This window comes from Aulonocara stuartgranti, assembly GCF_965226115.1.
Source record: "Aulonocara stuartgranti genome assembly, chromosome: 18".
Classification (NCBI taxonomy): Eukaryota; Metazoa; Chordata; class Actinopteri; order Cichliformes; family Cichlidae; genus Aulonocara; species Aulonocara stuartgranti.
Window position 1 is genome coordinate 1532181 of NC_138954.1, and position 22398 is coordinate 1554578.

Here is a 22398-nt window from a genome sequence, read left to right on the forward strand (position 1 = left end):
AAGACTCACATGTGCTTTGGTTTCTTTCAGGCTTATCTCGTTGCAGTTGTCTCTGTAAATCTGCTTTCCCTTCAAGCTGGTTTTTATGTGTCCCACATCCTTGATACTTTTGTCTGTGGTCATTCTGATGAGACTTTCAGCTGAAAGCTTAACTTTTAAGTGGGGAGAAGTTCCCACTCTGTGACAGCACCATCACCGTGGTCATTCTCTTCTCACTGAATTTCTCCTCATCATTTCTTGGTCTGGATGATATTTCGTGCCATTTTCAGCTTCTAACACTTCCTCACTTTGTATTTCCTGGCCTCTCGCCTCCTCACCACTCACTCGACCAGCCACGGTGCTGCCACACAGTGATCTGTGAGCAAGGCCTCAAAAACATCTGTCACAGCTGTCTGTGAGAACGACCAACACAGTTGTTCCCAAGCAAAAGAGGCTCTATTGCCAAATGTTCCTATGGTGGTTGCCAGGAAACCCAAACGATGTGTGTTGCTATGTCCATCTGAGAAACGGGGATGTACCTGAACTCATTTACACCAACTGGTGTCTGCTCCATTCATTTGTAATGACCGGTCATCTTTGACTAGGAACACCAAGAGTGTACGAATGTTGGATAAAAACACACAAAATTGTATGTAGACTAAAACATTTTGTGTGTTGAAGTCCTCTTTGTGGACAAAGACATGGAAGCTCAGATCAATTTAAACAGACATTCTTTAGACGTCTTGATGCTCATGCGACATTTCTTTTAGAGATAAAATGTTTAAATCTGTCAAATTTGAACACGAGGGTTGACCCCGTCTCCACACCCAGCTCCTGAACCGATTCTGGACTGAAACGACGCTAACGGCCTGATTTAAAGGTTGGTGGTCAACACACAGAAAACTGGACCCAGCATTAAAGGAGAACATAGTTGGTTTTTATTTAAAGTCTGATTCAATCTTTTCTGAAAGTCTACAGAGAGACAGAAACACAAAAAGCCTTAAAGTAAAGCTCAGATCTCAAACGTGACTACAAATCTGCTGTCAGAGCACAAACCGACGAGGACCCGCCGCCCTGAAGCCTCCCAAACATCTCCGAGTGGAATGTCATCGACGATCCAAGTACATCAAGTAACTCATATGAGAGTCAGCAGAGATCTACGTGGTGAGCGTCTGACACGAAAACAAAGAGGATCTTCTCCTTGACACTTCTGGTCGAATTCGCCCTCACGTTCAGGAATATTTTATCTTTATTATTGTTCAAATACACTTTGTAAATGCAACATGAAAAGCACAATCACACAGAGAACAGACACGTCTCTCTGAAGTCCGCTTTCGTAAAATGCCCCACCAGGAAAATAAAAACAGGCTTTCATTTCTTCCTCCTCAGAACTTTATTTTCTAAACATGGAAAACTGTTTCCTGTCGGTTCAAACTGTCAAATCCTGCTCAAGCCTGGCATCCTGATTAGCCAGCTGTCGCTCTAAAATAATGACAGCGTGACGCCACAGATGCCCCCAGATCCAGCATCAGCCGTTCCCACCGCATGAACCTTCCCGGGAACTCGTTTAGACCTAAAAATCTACTTAAAGATGGACGAGGATCGAGTTTGGCTTGTTGTTTTAAAGCGGTTAAATACGACGGCAAAAATATAAAAACAAGACACCTGCAGTCTAACCTCTGCCTGCGTCATTTAATGAAGGGCGAGCCACAGTAACGAAGCGAATAACATCCAGCAGGTCATCATTACCCGGGCCGGGGGAAGGGTTTGAGTTCAGTGCCTCAGTTTGGAAATTAGTATTTATCTTTTTAAACGGCAAATATAGAAACACAAGTGTGCTGATGATACCACACTGAACACTTTATTGTTAGTGGCTGATAAAAACTGAGCCGTGAACTTTGTTCAGCTCCTAACGTGATGCGTTTACATCAGATCCTGAGTTTTCCCACAACGTGATCACAAAGTCGAAGCAAACACAGGCCAGCCGATTCTTGAGGGCAGCTTGAGCTCAATGGTTCAACTTCACTGTAGCTCAGAGGTCACAGGACAGAAAAACGTTTCAGTATTCATGAGGAGAAACTGTTTGGTGTCATGGCAACGTTAAATCTGTTTAGGATCCTGCTGCTCACACATAAACATTCCCGTCGTCCGAGCACAGAAAACCGTGACGTCAAAGGTGGCGTACGAGACTTCATTTGAAAGAACATTTTCACGTTTACGCGCAGCCCTGAAACCTGGTCACTGGCGGCCTGAACGATGTTTCAGAGGACAGTTAATGAGCTATCCTGTTTTCCCCGTCAGTTTGGAACCTCGTGACTTTTTGGATAAACTAAACAAAACGGTGAAACCTATTTGGGGCTAAATCCTTAGGTTATGAAACAAAGCACACAGACTGCAGATCCAAAGTTTCACGCGGACTCTGTGATGGTTTTTCTTTTCCACAGGTCCGACCCGCCCCCCCGCACTCCTCTGAAAAGTGAAACCTGCAGTAAAGACCTTAATAATTACATGTTTTCAATAAACTGCACTGCTGATTAATAGACAAGTGAAATACTGACGTTGGTGTTTGGAGCTAAAGTGTTTAAAGCAGACTTTGTTTCCCTGCAGAGCTGCTCGTGATCTGCTCTCAATTATTCAAAGATTTGCTTTCGCAAGGTTTCAGTACTTCTTTCCACTGAAGCGAAAACTATTTTAAAAAGATATCTGCTCTGGTTTTACTGGCGTGAGATCAAACTGGGCTGCAGGTGAACCTTCTTCTTTCAAATGAAGCGAAAGCAACAAGAAGTCCGTTCATCAGCGAGTTAGACGTTTTACATTTTTTCTGAACGACGTTGCAGGTTTGTTAGAAAAAAATCAAATGAATCTTTAAACCCTTAAAGAACGAAAGGAGAGCAGCAACGGCGAAGGACCATGAGAGCGCCGCCCTTTTTCTGTCAGTCACAGGAAGCTGAGCCGCTCTTACAGGATTGGTTAGAAGCAGCAGGAAACGAAACACTGAAGGAATTTTTAGTCGTCACAAATGATTCACTGATTAAATAAAGAAAATAGATTCTTCATTAAAATAATTTCTTAATTGCTTCATATTTCACTCTGCCTGTGCTGAGCGAGTTACTCAGCGTGTCCTCACCTCCTCACCACCTTCTGCATGTTTTTACTTTTATGTCATTAAACTAAATATTTCTGTATTTTACAGCAAACCGGGAAATATTTTTGGCCTACTGGAACCTGCAGATTAACCAGTAATCAAATACACTTTTTTAGCTGTTATTTCTTGGTAGCTTTTGAGTCTGGTTAGGGTGGCTTTACACTGAAGGGGGCGGGGCTTCACTCACAGGTTCAATAAAAGCAGAGCTACAGGGTCTCCAGACGCTCCGTTCCATAATAATAATAAAAAAACAAATTTGCTGCACAGCCTCGAGCTGCAGTCGTGCTTCTCCAAGAAAGGATAATAGAAAACGTTCTGGGCGAGCTGCATAAAACCAGTGAAGAAGAACGGCAACAAAAACAAACAGTAAATGCAGGTAAGCAAGCAGGGTTACATATTTCCATTTTTTCTTCATTACGTAAAGAAATAACAGGAAGAAGAGGTCAGAGAGGAAGAGAACCCCGAAAATATCCAAGCAGGAAGCTAATAGACATACCTGTATCACCCGGAGGGCGCAAAGCTAAAACGGCTACGAACAAATCACAAAGTACATTTTCTATTTTTTGTGTTTTTTTGTTAATAACTGCAATCTCTTGAAGCTAACAGTGACACTATCCCTACGGTCGACAGGGTGTTTATGATCTTTCCTCAGTCTTTCCTGCGATGTTCATCGTGAAGCCACCCCGTCGTCGGGCACCGACACAAGCGGGCGCTCAGCCCGGGAGGCGTTACACCCGGCTTCACAACGTCCAGTCCTGATTCTCACGGCTAAGACACAAGTCCAACTATGGCAATATATATTCACGTATATATTTATATAGCTGAAAACTTTCCTTCCTTCCTTTCTTCCTTCCTCCCTCCTCAGTAATGAAAATGAATGGAGATCAGAAAGTCCAGTCTTGTTTTGACCCCCCCGTGCATCACCTGGCCTCCCCCCAAACCCGACAACCACATCATTCTGGCTCTCGAACGGCCCCGCTTCAGTCTACAGCGGCGGCGGAGATGCTAAAAACCGGCTCTCCATCGGGACCGAGCAGACGTCCAGGAGGTCGTTCTTTTTTCCGTTTTAATTTTTTTTTTATCTTTTTCCAAAGAAAGAAGAAGAAGTTCTTCCAGATGACGAGTTCGTGGAGATGTGGCGTCTGTCCATAACGGGGGGGCAGTGATGTGAAGGGGGGGTGGTTCCTCAATGTTCAGATTTCCACCGGTTGAATGAAACCCGGCGGTGGCGTGGTGCGTGGCACCGCGGTCGAAGAGATCCCGCGCCCTCCGATCCAGGAGGGGCGTCACCGCTCCTTGACAGCCGAGGGGGGTGGGGGTGGTGATTCAGCCTCGTCGGGGGGTCGTGTTGCCTCCCCAGCCTCCACCGTTTCTCGCCGGTTTAATTTGAGTTGGAGCTTGTTTTCGTCAAACATCTGTGGTTTTTTTCCCCTCCGTTTCTCCTGGTGGTGGTTTGTTGACGTCCGGACACAAAGCGCCGCCTCGCGCTGCCGTTCAGTGAGGCGGGTTCATGGCGCCGTGACCTCGCTGCTGCTTCTGCTTCTGCTGCAGGAGGAGCTGCTCCAGCGCCGAAGGGCCCGGCTGCATCATGGAGCTCGACCAGATGGACTGTGGGGGAAGGCAGAGGGTTAGCGTGAGGCTAAATCCAGCAGAGGTCGCACAAGGGAGAAAACATCAGCGAGTCAGACGATAAACACGACTCATTTCTTCTCAGGCGTCTGAACTTGTGGGCCTGGTGTTACCTTGAGGCTGTCAAGCAGCACGGTGGAGGACGACTCCTCCATTGGAGAGTCCTGATTGGTCCAGGAGCTGCCCGTCGATCCAGCCTGGTGCCAGCTGCTGTCTGATGCAGAGGAGGCCGTGGTTGGCAGGTAGTCCAGACCGAATCCGCCGACTGCTCCTGAAACACAACGAGCACACGTGAGGCCCTTCTGTCACGTGACCTTTACTGGCTGTTTATTGGCCCACAGTGTTCGCTTCTTGATCAGCTGCTCCTCTGATAAAAATGTTAAACCGTAGACTTTTGTTTTGAAAAGGTTAAACTGAACCAAACATGGTCAAAATCTAAAGGATCACAGACATCAAACGGCTCCGTTAGCAAGAGCATTTTCCAGGCTCACCACTCTTGCTGGCCTTCCAGCAGTCCATTCCCCTGCGGTCCCGGTTGTCCGGAGTCCCGATGGGCCCAAAGTTGGAGAAAGGCATGGCTCCGTGGTTGTGGGTTGGAGGGGAAGACGGCAGGCTGCTGGGATTGGACGAGTGAGGAGACTGGCTGGCTGGCGTAGAGTGATCTGCCAATCAGAGCACAGTTTCCATTAGCCGCACGTTCCGCCCAGCACGAATGAATATTAATCACATCTCTGTGACGTACCTGAGCTGGCGGGGAGAGAAGGGGACCACGGGGTGCCCTCAAACAGCGTGTAGAGGGACGTCTCCTGGTGCACCATGGGAGCGTCGGGCTTGGAGCTGGGCGGCAGGTTTTTACCGTAGGCCTGACTGAAGATGCTGTTCTGGTTGTACTCCTGCACACAAACACAAGCTGCCGTCAGCCTCGTATTTATCATTATTATGAAGGAAGACTTCAGTGACATCATCTATTGCTAACAAGCTGAGCAAACCACGAGTATTCAAATGTTCACATTTACCATCCGTGAACCGATGCTGTCATTTATTGCCTGCAAACTCTTTGTGTTTGTTCCTCACTGTGGTCGTACCTGCCACTCTCACTTATTTCATTTGACTATTAATCCACCCTATTCACTAAAGCAAAGTCACGCAGTCAACATCATCATTCTTCTCAGGCTGATGGTCTTAAAAACTAAACTCTGAGCAAATATCGAGTCTCACAAGAATGTGTGATGGTGTGTGTTTGCATTAAGTAGAGCTGGAGAGGTCAGCAGGACCGAGGCCAAGGCTCTGACCTGCATGGGGAAGCCGGGTATGGGCAGCAGAGAGGACGACTGGCTGATGACCTCGGGGCCGCTGTCCACTCGGGTCTGGTTTGGCAGCTGGAGAGAGAGAAGATGATGACTGACCTCAGATCAGTGCAGGAGTGAGTCATGAAGCTGTTCCACAGTAAAAGCCCCGGGGAGGAGTTTTATTGTGAAGCAGCTGCATCACACATCAAGTAAATCTTTGTGATGTGCAGCTGGTGGTTTCTGAGGTTTCCAAACTGGATCCTTGAAAGTCATTGCAGGAATTTAAATGCGTCGGTAATCAATCACTCAAATCTTAAACACAGCTCTCCTAACTCAAGCCTCACATTTGGAAACCCAAATCAGTTTCAATTGATTTGTTTCCGAAAAAAGGATCCATAATATTTCAGTCTCCAGCTGTTTCCCCGTGTTTCTCTTAAAGTTTGAAAACATACAGCATGCGATTACTGAAGCCGCCTCATCCCAGAAAAATCCCCTCCACTGTTAGCTCTCTACTTCTGTCACAAACAAGGCCAGGTCAGCGTAACAAAGACTGAGAATACTTTTAATTAATAAATTCAAGCTGTGCTTCAAAACATTGAACATCTTAGAAGTAAATCAATGAGACTATGAGGCATGTTTCAGTTTGACCTCTAAAGTCCAATCCCAACATAAACTTGGCTGATCTCTCGTTGTAGATCACCGTCGTGCACCTCAGAGCAGTTTTCAGCTTGGATGAGTTTTACGGCTTTGGGAGGAAGTTCTGTCCTGGTGTATCTGAGCTTCAGTGAGGAGCGCTACAGCTCCGACAACACCATCCTTAAACTTGATTTTCATTTTGAGAAGGGCGGAGTTAACCCTGCACTCTGAGCCGCAGGCGTCAGTTTGACCCTTGGTTCCCTCAGATAGCTCTGACATTAAACTACAAGTAAAAACTGGCACCGTGGAAGACGACTTCAAGGTGCACAACCCCATAAAAGTCAAAGGATGAACACGGCTGGACTTTGCGGCTAAAAACAGTTCGGCTGTAGTTTTTTTTAGTTGAAGCTTTTATAAGCAAGAAGAGGGTGAGTCTGTGATTAAAACACGACTTCCTGGGAGCGATCTAAACATAGCAGCTGAGCTGGAAGGTGTCTAGATACACCTGAGAGGGTGACCTCTGCTGGGAGATCAGCCAAATTCATATCAGGTAAGGTCTATCAAAGGATGATGCTTGCATGCTGGGATGAACTCCTTTGTCCCTCTAAATGTGAGGATTCTGCAGATTGTGACAATAACTCTAACATCTGGAAATGTGAGCAGCTCTGGTGAGCAGAGGGTGGCTTCAGACTAGATGCAGGGAAGTCAGGGTTTAAGGATGGGGAAGAGTGCTGGGTGAGGAAGACAGGGCTACATACAAATATATTTGGTCCAGGAGCAGTGCTAAGAGGGCCAGCCAAGGCCTGGAAGAAATCAGGAGGCTTAGTAAAGACGAGCTCCTCCTCCTCCTCAAAATCTGCTAGAGTTTTTAACAGGTCAGGAGGTAGAAGAGGCGAGCTCTTGTTGTCCTAGTGAGAGATGAAGCAAGAAGAGGAAGAACAGAAAGAAGAAAGAAAATGAGAGGGGGAAATGTAAAGAACAGAAAACGAAAGAAGGCAAGCCAGTAAGACCGAGGTGGAGAAAAGGGAAGTTACGCTGAAGGCTACCAAAGCTTGCAAGCTGACAGAGAAAAAAGAAAAATCATCACTAAACAAGTCCGAGCGTCTGCTCATGACCAGGTTTCTTTACACATGCGGAAAACTACCACAGAGTTTCTGATATCAGTATAGAGTGAGCTTCAAATTCATCAACCTTCTGTGAGAGGCAGAGGAAAAGAAGAAGTGTGGGTCCATTAAACTTTTCTAAAAACATTTTTATACTGGCAGGAAATTCTTTAAAAATCTAATTTAATCTCATTTAAACCCAGATTACCTGGAAAATGATTGATGTACATAGGGCAGGGCGATATGGCCAAAAATATATATCACGATATATATTTGAAAATTTGTGATAACGATATAACGATATAATGTCTGCGAGACAAAATGCAACTCCACAACTTTACTAGTGCAAAAAAAACCATCCATTCCTTTTACTTAAACAAGCAGCTGTTTTTATGTGCATTAAGGCTTTATAAACATTTAACAGTACAAATGCAAATTCCTTGCTGAAAGTTTAACCAAAAGGCATTTCCAGTAGAAATGGGCTGACGTATCCTGAGCATAACCATGTATAATATCCACTGAAGTTAAAAAGAGGTGCTTTGCAACATTAAACTGCAGTGTGCAGTACGCATTTTTCGGACCATAAGGTGCACGGGATTATAAGGCACATTAAGCGAAACAAAGCAGTCAGATAAATCAAACTTTATTAAACTCATTCTTCTTGCTTCCTCCCCTTCTGTACCATTGATTCATTAATGTTGAATTCTCTGCAGCTGCTCTATTCCCATGTTGTTGCAGTATATTAATGACTAACCTCGTATTGTGGATGGATTATCTCAGTTGTTCTCCTGACTGAAGTTTGGTCCGTTTACAGCATCCTGCCATGCGATTGCATTTGTCTCTAACTATCAGGAACCATCACGTTAACTTTTATCGAGTGGAAAAGTGTTAGTGTTCGTCCTCCAGCTTCACTGTTTATGTTATGCTAACATAGCTGTGTCGCTAGCTACCACGTAGCACATCATTATATACCAGCTAGCCCAACTTCAGTAACCCTACAAACGTCACTGCTGTTTAGTTTCCTGTCTTCATTTATGTTGGAAGTGATAGCAGAGCTGTACGTTTGAATGTTTTCAGAAATCTCTCAGTCAGAACATGCTATATCATGCTTAGGTAACTAGCGAGACTAGCGAGCTAACTTCCGCTAGCTTCCTGCTAACTTCTAACTCCGTTAAATGTAATAAATTTTGTTTTCATGGATGCCTGGAAGTTAAACGTCATAGTTACACCTGGTAAAGCAGCAATGCTGATCGTTTTATTAAAGATGAAAGAATTTAGACAATTTTAAACTCTCAGTGATGTTCGTTTGACTTCGGGACTTTAAAGGATGGAGTTTAGGACCCAGATTACTCCCAGATTTACAAGCACCTTGGTCCAACAAATACGGCAATAACGATGGCCGCTTGCATGTTGTACAAAGAAAAAAAGTGCTTTGTTGTGTATCTGACGGACAAACACCAAACCAGTTAAGTTGCACCATTTTTACAAAACAATCCTGGCTCATCCGTTTCACTCAACAATCTACTTTCCCCGTTCACATTCTCCGTTACCGTGCGTTCTCCGTGCTTTTTCGGCACTGCGCATGCGCGTTTTACCCATATTCTATCTCGATATGTCATTTTCTTATCGTTGCCTAGCGTTGTACCAGTATTACCGTGAACGGTATAATATGGCCCAGCCCTAGATGTACATATAAGCCAATCAAATTTCTCCATTTACTTTGTAATGTGTAGCTATGGAGAAGGCATGTTTTATTGAAACACACCGACACAAGTAATCACGCCTCTCTTTTCCTTCTTGAGGAATTAATGCGATACTTAAATATTATGTGCGATATATAAATAATATTTAAATAGTACAAACGTGACTTTTGGCAAATTTTAACAGCCTGAATCAGGAGAAACGATTACTGCAACAACAGTTACACCCAAGTTTAGATTTAGATTTTAGTTCATCTAAAAAATAAATAAATAAAAAACCAAAGTTAAAAGAAAGAAAAAAAAAAAAAAAAGCAGGAAAATAAAGAAAAAGAAGCAGAAAAAGCAAAAAGCAGCAAAACAAACTCCTCCCTCTGCGTCTGCTGACAGCAGCTCACCTCAAACGGGGGTCCCCGGGGCCCATCCTGCTCTGAGCAGATACCCCCCGGCGATGGCCTCTTCATTCTGTCGGCCAGCACAGCCAGGCTGTCCCCGATCCTGTAAGACGAGTCCCAGTAGAAGTCCTGTAACTTCACGTCGGGGTATTTCATCTTCTTGTCCATGCTGGAGACCTGAGCCGACGACTGCAGCTGGTGCTCGTACATCTTCAGAGGATCCTGAGCTGCCATGTAGAAGGCCTGCTGCTGCTGCTTCTGCTGCTGCGGCTGCTTGATGGGCATCTGCATGGGAGACACCTTCTGCAGGGCCGCCTGGGCCTGGTTCCACATGTGACTCGACTGCTCCTGGACCTGCATGTACTGCTCAGGGCGGGAACACAACGAGAAGGAAACATCAGTGGACAGTTCAAATCTGAGGCGCTCACACTCAGATTTCCATGTTTTTGATATTTTGAGACCTGAAACCAAGTTACATTTAATGGATGTAAAGAGAGTAAAACACGCTGAGGTAAACAATGAGCTGCCTCAGTGTGAGAGCCTGGGAGGGGTCAGCACAGAGACAGAGGAGAAACGAGGCACGCTGGTTGTGCTCAAGTTCATTAGCGATGCTCACTATAAAAGCTGTGAGCAGGAAAGAGGCACTCTGAGCATAAACATCACATTTCACTAAAAAAATGGAAAAAGAAGTGTTTCAGCCGCGAGTCTTTCAAACAGGAATCAGTTTAGGAGCCGAGTTAATCGCTCTTTCAGCTGATGACTGTATGAAGGTAGTGACAGTCATGTGACCTGACCTGCTGCAGTCCTGGGTGGTGAGGTGGACTCTTTCCCATCCCAACCTGCTGGACTGGTTTGGTGGGTGACTGCTGCTGACTCATCGTCAGCTGGACTGACTGCTGCAAGGCCTGCTGGGAGGGAGTCTGAGTCTGGCCCTGCTGAGCCTGGGACGGGCCGTGTCCCGAGGATCCCGGCCCCTGACCGGGCCCCGGGCCCGAGGGCCTCTGCTGACTGTAGGGAATGTGAGACTGCTTCCCAGCTTGGACCTGGGTGCCCGCCTGGGTGTGGACAGGCTGCTGGAGGAAAGGCCCTGGGACGGACACACCGGTGGAGAAGGTGAAGCCCGGATTCACCTGGAGTCCAGGGAAGGCCACGGGAGAAGGGATCACATAGGCTGAGGGAGGGAAACCTGCAGAGGAAGCGATCGGGATCAGAGTTTGGAGCCACAGAGACAACAGAGATGAAGCTCACGGAGAGGCATATTCGTTTAAGATGAGGTCAGCAGACCCACAGTTTGGTCTGAAGTTCAACAACAAAAAAAGTTTGGACGAGCTCAGTGGTTCAAACCCAGGCTGAGCCCCTCTGTGTGAAGTCTGCAGATTCTGCATGTGGCTGTGCACGTTTTAGACAGAAGCTCTGGTCTTTCCCACCATTGAACATGCAAAAATCGCCCTAATGGTGCCTCTGGGACCAGTTCAAATTTAAAGTTTAAATTTAAAGAAAAAGGTCCAAACGTACCGGGTCTGCTGGGCAGAGGCGGGAAGGCTCCTGGATGATGGATTGGGATGAACTGGGATGAGCAGGTGGTTTGAGTCTGAGTGACAGGAGTCTTCTTAGCCTCAGACACCGGAGTCTTCCTCAGCTCTGTCTGTGCCTTCACCTGAGCGAAAGGAAACGCATCATCACGCCGGCTCAAACCTGCAGCTTCGTCAGTGAAAATATTTCAGCGTCTCTACCTGTTTTCCAGCATCGGCCGTTTTCTCATGGACGCTCTTCTTCAGCTCGCTCTTCCTCTTACCGTCCCTCTTCAGCTCTGTTTTCCCAGCGGCCCCGTTGCCTTTGGAGAAGTCTCGGCGCTCCTTGCCACCATCTTTCTGATGGTGGTTCCTTGTGGGGTCACGGCTCTGCTCTCTGGGTTTGATGTTCTCTTTGAAGGTGACCACTGGACGGTCGCTGCTGTCGGGCCACGAGCTCTGAGTCTTCCCCACCGAAAGCACGGACTTCAGGCCGGAATTCCCGCCGTCGTTGGCCGTCTGCTCGCCATTCAACGACTCCTGCAGCACGGGTACCTCCTTTTCCTGCGGCTCCTCAATGGCCTCTTCTGGAATGTCAGTCATGAAGATGAGGAGGCCATCCTCGCTCACTCTGCACTGGATCAGTCTGCAAAGGGGAAACAGCCATGACACACCAGTCCGTACACAGCACGACGTCACAGAGCGGAGTAACACTCACCCCGGCTGGCTGTCAGCCACCCATTTGCCCAGGCTGATGAGTCGCTGGTGTCGGGCATGCACCGGCAGGCCGTCCCGGTCCACCAGGATGCCCTGATGTCCTTTGGTGAAGTCCAGACACCTGAAACACAAACACACATCAGAACATCTGCGCTGACCAAACACTTTAAACAATCACCAAGAGAGGGAGGCGAGTCGTCACCTCAGAGCAGGACGGAGAGCCAAGAAACCCTGCAGCTCAAACTCCTCAGGCAGGGGTGTGACTGTGGAGAAAACAAACATCCTAGAATCAAGAATGAACTTTGTAAAAAAATTAACCAACAAGTTCGATTAAAAGTTAAAAAACAAATGTTTTGGTTTATTCAGACAGGATTTAAACTGTGAGGGTCGCAGGTTAAACTGCTGCAGTGCTAACAGTGACCGAAGGGACTTCACTTCCTGTGAACCTCTTTGTATCAAAACTGGCTGAAAATGCAGCAGATGCACAACAGGGGGCGCCTGTGAACTAGCTGTTCACAAGCAAAGGACTTTCCCCCCCCCATTCGCCCATAAAACGCCAGCATTCTGCTAATGCACGCCGACTAAAGATTTAGAACAGGACGCCGTCCCATGATGGCGCCCGTTTGCTGGTTTTGATGGCTGAAGGTGATGCCGTCTGGAAGCAGCACATCTGGAGGATGCTGTAAAGCGGCTTGTGGATCTTTGATGTTTCCTAATACTTCCCTAAAATTTGAGGAAAGATTCCAGATTCAAAATAATTACTCCAAGAAACGTACAGAGTAGCAGTCATGGAGTCATTATAAGAGGATTTATTCTGTGAACACAGCCTTTTGTTTTATTGTCAACTTTAACCTGGAGAATGAAACTGTAGTGAGATGAAAGCACGCTAGCAGCAGTTTTCCTGCTTTCTCAGTGATCTGTCACTTACTAAGGCGACGTTTGCGTATTTTACAGCGGTCGGTGTGAACAGGAATAACAGAACAGTCTGAGCTCGTCTGCTGTGTGTAAGAATCAAAACGTAACCTAAAGTTACAAAGTAGTTTCCAGGAAATTAGGAGCAATGTCCCACCTGAGGAGCAGGACAGGTCGTCCTCTTTGGGCTGGAAACTGTTGAGAATGGACACGAGCCAGGGCCAAACGCTGAGAGAGAGGAAGAGGATGCAGAGTTACAGCTTCAGTACAAAACTCTGCTGATTAAGAGAGAGAAAGTGGGCAGGACTTACTACTGCCGTTTAACAAGAGCGGCCTCGTGGAAGACGCTGGGCCTCAGTTTGAGCCAGTCCAGCGACACCTTGATGGCCGGCAGCGGGCACTCGCCCATGATCTCCTCCCCGCGGTTCTTGTTGAGCAGCACGCGGCTGCACATGACGCCCAGGAAGGACACTGAGGAGACAGTTTTGAGTTGTTGCAGGTTACACGTATGAGTCGCTGTACTTCTAATAAACGTAAAAGCCACCATATAAATCTGACATGAGTATCATTCAAACAAAGCAGGAGCCGTCCACGACTCCATCCATGTAATCGGTCATTAACAGTTTTCAGTTCTTACTGAAAAGGCCGAGGAGCTGGAACCAGCTGATCTGCTGCTCGCTGCTGTAGCTCTGCTCGCTGCCGTCAGCCGTCAGGTCTCTGAGGTGGTGCAGCTCAAACAGGTTAATGACGGTGATGTGGACGAGCTGCTGAGAGCTGAAGGCTTTCTGCAGGATCAGCCTCTGCACACGCAAACACACAGCAACACCCGTGTCATACAAACGGACTCGCACAGATTTGCACGTCGCGGTGCATCAAACAGCGTTTAGTTGTACCTGAAACTGCTCCTCCAGTTTCTCTCTCAGGCCGTCCAGCTTGTCCAGACTCTTACTCAGGTAGACGTGACCGTGAAACTTGATGAAGGCCTTGATGAAATCGGACACGCTCCACTTGGTTTTCACTTCATCGCGACTGCAGGACCACAGAAGGAGGATTTAACAGAGCGGAAATGAGACATCGTCACACTTCGAGACAGTTTAAAGAGTTTGGTTTTCCCTTTTCAGATGAAATCTTAGATCATTTCCTTTGACTCTACAGCGGGTGAAATAGTGTTTGTGCTGTGAGCTAGTACCTCTCCAGAGCCTTGGACAGCGCCTTCTGCAGGTTGGTGGAGGCTGCTGGGAAGGGGAACTTGACTGCAATGCTGCGGCAGTAATAGAAGATGGTGGTGAGGTGGTCTCCTTTAGAGGAGGCCAGGATGGCCAGCTGGTTGTAGGGCTGACCTGCAGGAGACACGGAGAGGCAGCACATGAGCAGGGAAGAACTACAAACATGGCTGCTTCTCGTCATTATGAATACCAAACACCAGAACACACATATCATTTCTTTAGATTATATTATTCAGTATCAGTGTTTTACAGCAGAGCTTTTAAATGTCAGTAATTCATCTTTAACATCAGCTGTCCCTCACATGTGACACTATTTACAAGAGGCAGAGTGGTAACTATAGCAACCCCAGCATAATTCAACCACATTTCTTTCTCAGTACTTGAAAGCTGCAAGAATTACGCGCGTATGACATTTAGATGAAACGACTCAGTGTTTGAATGTGTTTAGAGCTCAGCTGATAAAGGGACAGATTTCCAAAAACAGCAAAATCTAAAAGCCAGTTAAAGAAAACGTGCGGGGACTCACCGTTAGATGGAACCAGCTGAGCTGCGTGCCGGTAGTAGGACTCGGCCTGGCTGGTCTGGTTACGATATCGAGCTGAAAGACAAAGACAAAGAAAATAAGCTCTGAAAAACCAACATCAGGGCTGGTTTTTCAAATGAGCTTCCCGTTCGCCGCTCACGAACGGGAAGCTTTTCTCACCGATGTCTCCGAGATGGACGAGGCAGTGCTGGCAGATGTAGGAGCAGGAGCTGGGCTGAGGGGTGACGATGGCGCTGGTGTTGCTCTGCTTATTGCTGATGATGCCGAGCTGAGACGACTTCACGCGGCAGGGCAGGTCCACGTTGAACACGGTGCACAGCTCCTGCAGTAACTGGAACACGGCAGACACAGTGAGACGTCGTTTGAATGGTTTCTATCGGTGGTGATGTGGGGCTTTAACTCCATTCACTTTGTCTGTGTGTTAGCAGGATTACTCCAAACAAAAATCCTCCCAGAGGCGGAGCCTAGACCAGCTTAGAAATGACTGCAGGGATTATTTCTTTAGAGCAAAACTGGACATTTTTTCATAACTTCACAAACACAAGGTGAGCCTACCTGTGTGTAGAAGCCACTGGCAGCTTCCAGAAACAGCGACAGGTTGGCCTGGACCTCGCTGCGGTTGGGGTTGGCTCGGTTCTTGGCCTGGCTCTGAAGCGTGGTGATCTGGTTCTTGAAAGCATGATTCCACCTGCAGGCAGAGAGAAACCCACATCAGGACCCAGATGATTGGTAAAGGGATCCTGACTGGCCAATCAGCAGCACGTAGTCGGTTGACGTCACATTTTCGGATCAGCTCACAGCGCTTCGAACAAATACATCCTAAAAAGTACCAGCTCCTTCTGCCTGATGGAAAAGCCCACAAACTGAGTCGAGGGCTATATTACTGCCTTTTTATGTGAAACTGATCTTTGGTGTCAACACATCAAAAATTCTAAATATTCCGACAAACTTTTGGCTTCGTGAGAATTTCTGCAGTAACCAACAAGGAGCGACAGGCTTTCAACAACTTACTTCACAGACCCCAAATATTAAAAACAGTCTCCAGGTTCTCATATATCAGACATCTGTGTGTGTCTGGAAGCTGTGACGATGTGTTTTATTGGTGGAGCTGAACTGGGGGCAGGAAATGACAGTTTAGCACGAAACACAATCGACACATCTGTCCATTATTACGACTGATGATACACCCACAGCTGCAGGCGGAGACGTGACCTGTAGCTGCGATACATGAGTCAAAGCTTCACACACTGACTGCGCGCTGAATACATCAACACAGAGGGAACAAAGTGGACTCTGCAGATTCATGGATGTCGGACCTCCTCTGTCATCATGCTGTAACCATGGTGACACCATGCGGTCCAAAAGCTGAGCTCAGTTTGTCTTCAGTCACACATTTATTATCACCATTTAGCCACCAAATGTTGCATTAATGTTAAAGGATGTTAGAAACTGAGCACTGCAGCTGATTTGGTCTCCATCAGCTCCATCAGCTCCACCAGCGACTCTGAACCTGCCTGCTACGAAACACTAATAGTGAGCGACTCCCGTTCACACTTTTTGAACCAGGTTATTCTAGAAAGACTTTCTTGTAGTTTTTTTACTGATACCTGTAGATTATTGCTCGTTATTTCCCTTCACTCGTGTCCTTTTTCTCTGCAGTTACAGCAACACTGGTCTAAATTAATTGCACTGAAATTGTTGGAGAAAATTATGTTGTGTGATGCAGAGCGGAGGAGGGGCGGCTTACAGGTCCTGCTCCACCTTCTTGTCCAGAGCATACTCCAGGTCTGTCACCAGCATCTTCTGGTAAAGGTCCTGCAGGGCCTGCCGGGACGTCCACACCTCTGCTGCCCCCAGCTTTGAATCTACACACACACACACACACACACACACACACACACGGTTTAAGGACAGCACCAAAGCAAAGTGGTTCTGATGGAAATGTAAAAGACTAATCTGAGACTTTAACAGTGAAAACACAGGAAACTGCTTCAGTTCAAATGTGGTGGTTTATACGTTTGCTTGGGGAGAAAGGGGTGCTGGTTTGATTCCAGTCAGAGACACGAATCCACTTTACGTTGGGTCAGGAAGGGCATGCGACCTCACACTGCCAAATCAAACACAAGCTACCCCCTGGGAGAGCCCCTGTGACAAGGGAGCAGCTGAAAGTCCCTATAAATACTTGATACACTGTCTCTGAGACACAGGAGCTTATTTTCGAAACCGAGCAGAACCTTCTTGCGAGTGCTGATGACATTTGTGCAACTTTAAACTTCCTGTCACGGGCAGACGGGGGAGCCGTGCTGCGGTTGGGGCCGCAGCCCGGTTAGTCGATAACATCTCAGAAACAACAACTAGCAGCACGTGCTTTTGTACGTGACCACACAAAGGAGATGCTACAAGCACGAGAGGGCGAGCTGTCAAACATATGGCCTTGGGACCAGAACCATCCCACCAAACGGTCCAATCGGGACAAACCACTTTGGAAAGACTGTGACCAACTGGAAGCCAAGAATCCAAAAATACAACAAAGAAGATGTGTGGAGCAGTTCAGATCCTCTATGAGGCAACAATGGGACAACATTCCTTTCCCAAACATCCAGCAGCTGCTCTCCTCGGTTTCCAGCTGTTTATAGACTGTAGTTAAAAGCAGAGGGATGCTACGCAGTGGAAACATGGCCCTGTCCCAACTTTAATTACACCTGCTGCTGCCCTCAAATTCAAAATGAGCTCATTTAAAGTTTTCTCACTTTAGAATTTGACAGCGTCACGTTTTTGGGATTTTATGCACCTGCAGGAGAGCAAAGCATCATATGTCACCTGATTTACACACAGTGAACGTCTGCCTGATTCTTCATTGTTTTTCTTCTTCACATTTTTATTTATTTGAATTCTTCTGTTTAATTTTTGTCATGCATGACATATGCATCTCTGTTGGACACGCCCCTCCCTGTAGCTGCCCGGTGGAGGACGTGTACATGGATGTATATGATTGGTGGAGTAGAAAACACAACACAACCAATCTGATCTAAAGTGTAACAGAGATGAGTATTAATGACTATTTACATTATCTGCACCCAAGAGCTAATTGTTTATACTAAATTCTGGCAAAAGTCACCTTGATGACAGCAGACACACAGTTTGAAGCCTTTATGACAAAAACAGCATCAATCCAAGAGTCTGAAATGTTAATAAACTCCAACCGTGATGGCGTCCAGCATCTCCGTGTTCCTGCGCCGACTGACAACAAAGAGATACCGACATGCCTCCAGATAAAAACATGCAAATGAACCATCATAACCGAGCTCGGGCTCACTGGAGGCAGCTCAGCTAGACAAACTGGAAGGTTTCCAGTCATCGTGAGAAGCCGCTGCTCTGCTTTAAAATCAGGCTGAGGCAGCAGGTCTAATGGATTCACTGGTCTGCTGTAAGACCAAACAATGACTTCAGCTTCAACCAAACTGGAAGTAACACGTCGTCTGTGTTGATTACAGCTGTGGTCTGGTAACAGATGATTTTCCTGGTGTCTGAGCCAAGACCTTCTCCTCCTTCCTTCTGATGATCGTTTTTTACAATTACAGATGACTCTCTGAAAGCTAATGTCGGATTTGTGTTTGTGTAGCTCTGTGGTTACACACTCACAGAGGGAACTGAAGCTACAGAGGCGTAGTTATGTGCAATCATTCAAAAAGCCAGCTTCAAGCCCGGCTGTGATGACCTGTGCTATGAAGGGAGAATACTAATTGGTTGACTGGTTTTGTCGGATAATGTCCTGACCACACGGACTGTGTACCTGCCGGCAACCAAAGCCTGCTCAACCCTGACTGAACCACAAACTAGAAATCACCTGGTGCCAAAAAACAGCACATTCTAGACATTTTTCTGTTTTACTTGTGGATCAAATGCTTATTAACCAGGAGCTGCATCTGTATTTGTCTGTTTTCTCTAACTCGTAATATTTAGCTGAGCTACAGCTTTACGTTGCTAAAACACTGATTTAGTTCTTTTTAGCATGAAGCCTGCAAGTGAGCCCCAGACCTCCAAGTCCCCCCAATAACAGCAGATTCCCAATGTGTGTGCAGGCTCCGCGTAATAATAACTGCAGAGCGACAGGAGCTCAGTCACACCATCAGCTGAGCTGGTCCAAAGAACTGAAACATTTCATCACATCAGCAAAATAAGGAACCAGCAGGGTTTGTTCTCCCTGAGGCTCTTCAAAGAAACGTTCACCTGCGCTCACGCTTTCATTTAAAGCTCGCGTCTCTGTTTCAGCTTACATACCTCACAGCTTTGTGATGCACATAAGTCTCTTAAACAGAAATCATCACTTTGAATCAATCTTTGAGTTTTAACTATCGTTCATCTAAAGTAAACTAAATAAGTGTGAATTAAATAAACCCTGGCGTCGTCGTTTACAGAGAAGTGAAAGGAAAGAAGTGACGAAGGGCTATCTGTCAGCGTCCACGTCGACCCGCTCGATACAGGCCGGTGAGTCAAAACTGCTGGAAGTCCGTCTGCTTCCCTTCACCTTGGTTTTAAAGCAGGTGCCTCACACACATCAGCAGCACTTTAACCAACAATTTTCATCCAATTTGCATTTTTCCATTTCATTGATGACAAAAAGAAAGTGCAGAGCCGCTCGTCTCAGCAAGCTACACACCACAGCGGGACGCTTTCAAAGTTAATGTCAGATATAAAAATATATATATATAGTTCAATAAAAAAAACCTGAATAAGCAACAATTTTTGTAGTTTCTGGAGGTTTCTGCTGTAACAGGAATTTACCAACTTTTTTAATTCTGCTTTCCAACTTTTAGTATTTTTCAAAGATGATTTAAGAAAACTTCTATTTATTTATTTATTAGCCCACACAAATGCCAAGAAAAACAAATAAATAACAAAGACTTGACATAACTGGAGAGAGCACAAATTACTGAGAGAAAAGCTGAAGGCTGAAGTTTCAGCTTGTTACATCTTCTCTTTTCACAGCGTACGGTCTAAATACCTTCATAACTCACCTTCTAAAACAAAGATTCACATCAAGACTTCTGCATAAATGACCTTTTAATTGTGTTGCCTTCCAGCTGTTTATGCACACTGAGTGTCTTAAAAAGCATCTATAAATAAAATGTATCATCAACATTATTATTCTTACTACACTTAATGCCTTTTAAACACACGAGTTACCCAGTGGGTGTCTGACCTGATGCCTGTATTGCGAGGCGGGTTTGGAGCTTACTGAGGTACCTGCAGGTTTAACCCTGAGTTTTGTTATGAAGGAGGTTCACATCTTACCAGGATACATCACCATGGCAACTTATGCTGCAGACCTGACCTGCTCTGGAGTAGATCATGTCTGAGATAAGAAACCAAGTGGTTTAAAATCCTTGCATACTGACCATTCAGATCCATGAAAACAACTTTACCATTCCTCAGAGCTCAGTGTGCAAACAGGAGGAGGAGCGGAAACTTTAAGGAAGTCTAAAGTTCAAATTCTCAGAAGAAGCTTGTTGACATTTATTATTAAAAAAAAAAAACTGGCTATAAACGGGGAACCATTTACACTTTATTACCTCGTATCAGATTTGTAAGCAGACTGAGTCTATGTTTGAATTCTGTTTCATTTTCCTCTCAGAGCATTAAACACAACCAGCACTGCAAAGGAAACAATAAACCTGTCTCACACACATCTAAACATTCACTTTGTGGAGCAGCTGTAATCCGATCCTCCCGTGTCTTCATGTCTGTTAACTTGCACAGTCGACACTTTTGCAGGTTCTCTTTCCTGGCTTCAAATAAACTAAACTTTATTAACATCTTAAAAGCCAAGTCCACAAAACTTACAATCCTACAGAGGTTTCCTTTCACACATATGCTCATTCTGATGCCTTCAGAGTGAAATGTGTTTAATATCGTATGTGCATCTCATAGTTTCGTTTTCCCTTTCCATCGCTCTGCTCCCAGCAGATCTCTCCATGTTTCTGATTGGTCAGATGCTCTGACTCGTTTGTCTGAACGATGAAGGACTGACCCAGGCTGACTTATCAAGCTTTTAACCACCTCTCAACCTAACTGATGATCTCAGGTTCAATGAAGCCACATTAAGAAAAGTTATCCTCAGACTGCTGAACCTGCCTGAACTGCAGGCCTCCAGAGATGAGCAGGTGAAGGATGAACAGGTGTGTGAGTAAGCAGCGGTGGGGACTTACCTGTCATGTCAGCTTTCAGGGCCTCTGCCTGTCTGCTCGGATGTAAACAGAGAACAGGAGGTTAGAGGCGCGAACACACACAAACACACACAGAGCATGACAACCTGACAGCACCTGTCTCCAGTCATAACAAAGCCTCATACAGCACTTCCTTATTACTGACGATCCACAGATACTACGGAGGCGGCTCCGCCCGTTATCGCTTCATTAAAGCACTAACAGCTCAGATTAAACGTCGTCAGCACGGCACGGAACAGATATCGGGCTCAGCCTACTTCCTGGATACAAAAACTTAGCAATACAAATAGATTTTCGTTACAAACCCGCCCGCTGATTAACGACCACGCGCTGTTTATTAACACCTGTGCACGTAAACCATCGGCACAAACACTTAAACATGCTGATGAAGTAAAGCTGAAGGAGGCGGGTGTGTGAATAGATGCCCAGAGTTCATATGTGACAACCTCAGAAAGGAAATGCTAACATGACATACGCAGGTGGAAGCTAGCTAGCGGGCTAAAGCTAGCAACAACACAGTGGGAAACGTATGGCGGGTAAACGCTCATCTGGCCTTAAATTAGCACACCAAACATCACACCTGTGCGCAGCTGAATGTGATTTAAATAAATAATCCACATCTCAGACTAAAGGAGCGTGAGGCGGCGACATGCAGAGGCGCCGATTGTTTGTTGATGTATGAAGCTAACAGCTAACATTAGCTAAGGGGGTGGTCCCTGGAGCAGCTAGCTCCTGACATACTAAAAGCTGAGCCAAACAAGCCTCCTGTCGGGTCAAAACGTCCGGTTCTGACCGCTCCTGGGCCACCGAGCGACGGACAGAGCGCTCCGCGGTGAACTTACCGGAGGTACTGGGCGCAGAGGTTCATCCTGCCGGATCACCAGTCTCTCAGACAACGACTGGTCCCGATGCTAACGTTCCTCCCGGCGCCATATTGTTCCTGTCTGACCCACACAGGGCCGCTGAGGTGGAGGAGGGGGGGCTGCTGTTAATAATTAACCAATAATTAAAAATATATATAAATGTGTGATAATGTTATATCAAACCAGGCGAAGCATTTTAGTAATACGCATAACAAAATATATTTAATAAAAAAATCATAAATAAAAACCTGAAGTCAGCTGCAGATGTTGTCGTTGTCAGGTTAGAGTCTGGGTAAACAATACTGTACACAAACTGAAGTTCTTCATTTTTCTGCGACACCAGAAGTGGAAAAGCCCCGCAGCCGGTTATGATTTCAAACTGAAAGAAGTTTCCTACAGATGAAAACACCGGGGGCAGAAGATGAGGACAGGAAGTGATCATCAGCAGACAGAGCAACATGAAGGAGAGACACTCTGGGTGTGAATGACATCTATGGATAATATAAGAATATTACCCTCATTCCT

The 22398-nt window shown here is 46.1% G+C and overlaps 1 protein-coding gene across 2 annotated transcripts; it reads right to left on the reverse strand.

Moving 5' to 3' along the window:
* Positions 1–894: 894 nt before the first annotated feature.
* On the reverse strand, positions 895–22251 carry smg7 (SMG7 nonsense mediated mRNA decay factor). Of its 2 annotated transcripts, XM_082513561.1 has the most exons (23): positions 22122–22251; positions 21853–21972; positions 20993–21024; positions 16531–16648; positions 15339–15471; positions 14943–15114; positions 14766–14837; positions 14203–14353; positions 13907–14042; positions 13651–13813; positions 13325–13484; positions 13171–13241; positions 12304–12364; positions 12103–12222; positions 11607–12030; positions 11389–11530; positions 10668–11059; positions 9877–10236; positions 6046–6132; positions 5496–5646; positions 5245–5415; positions 4867–5024; positions 895–4732 (listed from the first exon to the last, which is right to left on the reverse strand). In XM_082513561.1, the coding sequence occupies exons 2-23, from the start codon at positions 21876–21878 to the stop codon at positions 4619–4621; spliced, it is 3414 nt and encodes a 1137-aa protein (XP_082369687.1). In that variant the 5' UTR covers positions 21879–21972; positions 22122–22251; the 3' UTR covers positions 895–4618. The 2 variants fall into 2 exon arrangements, with proteins under 2 accessions (XP_082369687.1, XP_082369688.1); XM_082513562.1 differs by lacking the exon at positions 22122–22251 and having other exon boundaries at positions 21853–21995.
* Between the last annotated feature and the right edge of the window lie 147 nt (positions 22252–22398).